The following is a 4,464-nucleotide window of genomic DNA, read 5'->3' as shown; positions in this document are numbered from 1 at the left end:
GGGGGCAGGGTTGGTGGGGAGGCGGGGCTCCTGTCCCCCTTCCCCGCCGCCCTTCCGCAGCCCCCCCGCGCCCCACCTCGAACAAGGTGGCGCCGAAGCTCAGGACGCTGGCCGCGGCTTCTCTCAGCACCAGCCCCAGAGTGGGCTTCGGGGCGGGCGGCCCCTGCGGCTCCAGGGACTCGAGCTCCCCGAACCTCTGCTCCAGATACTGGTGGGCCGCGGCCACCGTGAGCTCCAGGGACGACAGCAGCGGGGGCTGCAGGGCCACCTGGAGGAGGAGCAGGGGCGGCGGGGCCGTCGGCTCACGGGGGGCGCCGGGGACCTCCCGCGCCCTCGGGCGGCCGGCCCTGGACCGCAGCCTCACCTCCGTGGAGCTGTGGAAGCGGTAGACCCACAGCAGGGTCTCCAGGGAGCGGGGGGTCCCCTTCATGGCCGCCGCCGGCGGAAGGAGGGCCCCCGGGGCACACGTCCGCCGCCGCCGCCGGGGAGGGTCGTTTGTGAGGTCACAGGCCGGGCCGCGGGCGGCAGCGGGGTCACGCGCGGCGGGCTTCGCAGGTACCTCATCTTCGTCATGGTGGTCGCCACGATCATCGTCATGAATTGCGTCATTGTGCTCAACTTGTCTCTGCGGACGCCCANTCCCGCCCCGGGCGTCCCCTCCAGCCGCCCTCTGCCAGAGCCTGGGCGCCGCCGCCCCTGAGGTCCGCTGCTGCGTGGACGCCGTGAACTTCGTGGCCGAGAGCACTCGACAGCAGGAGGCCTCCGGCGAGGTGCGGCAGGCACGGGAGGGGAGGTCGGGGGGCTCGCTCGGAGGTGGCCCNTGACAACGTCTGCTTCTGGGCCGCCCTGGTGCTCTTCAGCGTGGGCTCCGGCCTCATCTTCCTGGGGGGCTACTTGAATCGAGTGCCCGAGCTGCCCTACCCGCCGTGTATGTAGGCAGCTCTTACCCCGCCTGCGGGAGGGGGGACCTGTCCTGCAATGCGAGCTGCTGCCACCGCCGAGGACGAAGCCATGCCTTGCTGCCTCGTCAAGGAGCCTTGTGTGCACACGCGTGGGTGTGGCCCCCGTGCAGGGGGCAGGGCAGAGGGCACACGGTTCAGGCGGGCTCCCGGATGCCCGTCGTCGGGAGCCCTCGCCGCCCCTCTGTTCAGACTTCTGAGGCCCTCGTCCCCCGTGGCCCCCCAGCCCTGTGAGCTTGTCTTTATCATGACCCAAGAGAGGAAGCGGGAAGCCCCTGCTGCAGGATGTGCCGGAAGCCAGGCCCTTCCCTGTAGGAGGGCACAGGGGCCAGATGCCCTCAGTAAAGGTCCAGTGACAAGGCTGCCTTGGGGACACGCTCAGTCACTTCTGGTTTATTGACCCAGCATGGCCCTCCTGACCGCTTCCACCAAAACCCACTCAAGGGAGCTTCTACCCTTCCACCGCCCCCCCTTCCGGCTGGTGTCCAGGACCTGGAAAGAAGAATAAAATGGGCCCGAGATGGTGGGAGCTGGTTGAACTGTCTTTATTAACAAACGGAATATCCAAGGCCACTACACTGAGGAGAGGGGGCCGGGGCTACTTGCTGCTCACACTATGTACAGAGGCAAGCAAGGGGGTGCAAAGTGGGGGGAGCTCCCTGCTCCCTCCTGCCACCAGGGGAGGACGGGGGCTCAAAAGAAATGGGGTTGGAAAGGGGGTAATGTTTTGGCTGGCGGGTCCCCCCTCCATTCCCTGGGGTTTGGGGGGAGGGGAATCATTAAAGTGCTTTCAGAAAATGAGGAAATGGTCCCAGCCCNCCTTGGGCCCAGGGACCCCCCCCAGGGTCTGGTACATTCAAGGGGGGAGCCGGCTCCCCTGACGTGCAAATGAAGGGGCCCAGGGCCCTGCCGAGTCAGCAGCAGTGGGGGACCCGGAGCCCCAGCACTCTCCTCTGAAGTGGAGAAAAGGGGGTGGGGTGAGGCCCACTCAGTTCCTGGTGAGGGGAAGCTGTCCGTCTCCCCAGAAGCTGGGACAGGCACAGGTTTGGGGGGTGGGGGAGGGGAAAACCTAACGGGGAAGAGGATGGTCACGTGATCACAAAAGCATCAGGGGTCAGAGGTCACGTTCCCAGCAGACTCCAGTGAATCAAACCAGTAAAAAGCAAAAGCCCAGGGAAGGGAGAGAAGGGCGGCCTGGGGAGTCTGGCTGCGGTGGGGAGAGCCGGGCCCCGTCACCAGTTCATGATGCAGTTGCGGTTCAGGGTCATGAAGTAAACCTGGCTGCTGCCCCCGGAGCGGACAGAGGCGAAGAACACCTGGAGGGGGTAGGAGAAGTCACCGGGGCCCGGGGTGGGGGTCTCAGCAGGGACACAGCAAGAGAGGAACTGCAGCGTGTCGTCTCTTGGGGGTGGGGCCCCCTCCCTGAGAAAGGCAGAGGTGCTTGGGGATTGGGGGCAGCGGGGAGAGCAGCCGCAGGCCCCCAGGGAGTCCGGGGAGCTCTCAGGGATGGAGGACCAGGAAAGCCAGGCTGTGATGCGGGCTGTGACCGCCCAACACCCCCCAAGACCCCATGGCCACTCCCCCCTCCTGCCAGGGCCTCCCACCTTGTCGTTCCGCTCACACAGGAACTTCAGCCTCTGGGCNGGGGGGCAGCGCGGGGCGGGGCGCACTCACCCACAGAGGTGGGCATCTCTCCCCACTGCAGCACCACGTCCTTGATGATGCGGCCGTACGTGTTCACGTACACGCCCTCGTCCTCGTAGCACAGCAGCATCTCCATGCCGTCGGTGTTGGGGAGGAAGATGATGGCGTGCGGCGTGATCTGGCTCTGGATCTGGACGCGAGAGCACCGCTGTCACCTGCGGGTCCAGAGCCCCGGGTGGCGGTCGCGCTCTGCCCGAAACCCCCGCGACGCTTACGTGCACGGGGATGTAGATGTCGTAGCTGTTCCCCGAGTCGACGTCCACAGCGTGGAAACCGGCGCTGGAGCCATAGATGACCTTGAGCCGCTGACCCTCCTCCACGGTCAGGTCGACCAGCAGAGGGCGGTGAGGGAGGTCGGCAAAGGACTGTGGAGAGAGAGGGGCTCAGGGACACGGGTGGGGGGGGACCGTGGGCCGGTGTCAGGTGGGCGGAGGGGCCGCGGCCCAGACTACCTTGAAGGCCATGAACTTGTGGTAGGGCTTGGGGGCCCAGGCGTAAACCTCCACGGAGCTCTTCAGGGCGATGACCAGGAACTTAATGCGCTCGTATTTCACTGGGGGCAGGGAAGAGGGTCCCAGGGTCGGTCACCAAACCCCAAACCCAGCTGCCCAGCCTCCGGCTTTGACGCTCAGGCACTAAGCTCAGCCCCCCGTTTCCATCTTCTCATAAAGCGATGCGCGCCCTGGCCACCACGTGGAGCCCTCCTCACCCACGCGGTAGTGCCCGCAGCCCTCCATGTCGCCCACTGTGGTCCAGCCCTGCTTCTTCTCCACTTCTGGGTCGTTGTGCAGAATCTTGTTCCGGAGCCAGGACAGGTAATACACCCGCAGTTTGTTCCTTTTCCCTGACGGGCAGACACACACCCCCCTCACCAGCGGTCCCTGCCATCCCTCACCTGCCCCCCCCAGCCCCCCAGGGGCTGAGAAATCGCGGCCCCACCTCCCAGACTGCAGGGGGCCCCCAGGAGCCCAGGCCCCGCCCCGCGCACCTGAGATGGTGATGAGCAGGTTGAGCCCCTCCAGCACGTCCATCTGCTGGAAGCGCCGCCGCCCAATGAGCCCGTAGACCTTGCCCTGCCCGCTCCGGTCCAGCAGCATCAGACCGTTCTCCGTGCCCACCAGCAAGTTGACGCCTGCAACGCGAGCCCGGGGGCGGCTGAGAGGCAGCCAGGCCCTCACCGACCGGGAGCACCGGGGCACGCAGGACCCCCCTTTCCTTCCCCGTGCTGGCTTACCCCAAAGGGCCGCACAGAGGATCTCGGAATTGAATCGCTTCTTGTATTTCCGGATCTCGGGCGTCTCGCTGTGGGCCCGGGTGTTGGTGGGGTTCACGTTGACCACGGAGCCTTTCCGCACGTCATACTGGAGCTGGTCCAGCCGACCGCCCTCTCCCCCCACCAGGGCTGTGGGAAGAGGAAAGGGGGAGGGGAGGGCCAGCCCATCCCCCCTGGACCCAGCCCTACGTCCAGTGGAGGCTCTTCTGAACCCCCAGCAGGAAAGGGGAAGGGTAGAGAGAGGTGGCCCACGGAAGGGCGCAAATAAGAGCAAAAAAATCCTCAGTCAGTCAGGTGCCCCGGGCCACCCGCGCATCTTTCCTCGTGGGTCTCCCGGGCCTCGGGGCGCGTCTGCCCTCGTGCTCACCTGTGATGGGGATGGTGTCCCCACTGCCTCCGGGCTGGTAGAGCCCGAGGTCCACAAACATCGTGAACGAGCTCTTGCCAGGAGCCTTCACCAGCCCCCGAGACTGGTACTGCATGGAGAGCGCGGAGCAGCAGTCAGGCAAACACCAGAGACCCAGCCCC

General features: G+C 66.3%; 3 protein-coding genes across 3 annotated transcripts in view; 1 reads left to right on the top strand and 2 right to left on the bottom strand.

Moving 5' to 3' along the window:
* Positions 1-607, bottom strand: part of CUNH17orf107 (chromosome unknown C17orf107 homolog) — a 1,231-nt gene extending 624 nt beyond the window's left edge. Inside the window, exons 1-2 of the mRNA XM_077746687.1 lie at positions 365-607; positions 29-268 (exon numbers count right to left, since the gene is read on the bottom strand). Of these exons, the coding sequence (XP_077602813.1) occupies positions 29-268; positions 365-430 (306 nt within the window). The 5' untranslated portion in view covers positions 431-607. The remainder of the gene's footprint in view (positions 1-28; positions 269-364) is intronic.
* The window catches only part of CHRNE (cholinergic receptor nicotinic epsilon subunit), a 4,367-nt gene extending 2,801 nt beyond the window's left edge, over positions 1-1,566 (top strand). Inside the window, exons 9-11 of the mRNA XM_077746767.1 lie at positions 556-632; positions 664-770; positions 814-1,566. Coding sequence (XP_077602893.1) covers positions 556-632; positions 664-770; positions 814-936 — 307 coding nt within the window. The 3' untranslated portion in view covers positions 937-1,566. The remainder of the gene's footprint in view (positions 1-555; positions 633-663; positions 771-813) is intronic.
* A 218-nt stretch (positions 1,567-1,784) lies between these two features.
* The window catches only part of MINK1 (misshapen like kinase 1), an 11,694-nt gene continuing 9,014 nt past the window's right edge, over positions 1,785-4,464 (bottom strand). Inside the window, 9 exon segments of the mRNA XM_077746766.1 lie at positions 1,785-2,275; positions 2,564-2,607; positions 2,610-2,793; positions 2,879-3,028; positions 3,116-3,216; positions 3,373-3,507; positions 3,652-3,795; positions 3,898-4,065; positions 4,304-4,412. Coding sequence (XP_077602892.1) covers positions 2,192-2,275; positions 2,564-2,607; positions 2,610-2,793; positions 2,879-3,028; positions 3,116-3,216; positions 3,373-3,507; positions 3,652-3,795; positions 3,898-4,065; positions 4,304-4,412 — 1,119 coding nt within the window. The 3' untranslated portion in view covers positions 1,785-2,191.

The sequence above is a fragment of the Crocuta crocuta genome, unplaced genomic scaffold, assembly GCF_008692635.1.
Source record: "Crocuta crocuta isolate KB4526 unplaced genomic scaffold, BGI_CrCroc_1.0 scaffold139, whole genome shotgun sequence".
Classification (NCBI taxonomy): Eukaryota; Metazoa; Chordata; class Mammalia; order Carnivora; family Hyaenidae; genus Crocuta; species Crocuta crocuta.
Note: the sequence above shows the minus strand (reverse complement) of the source record. Positions and strands in the feature narration are given on the sequence as shown.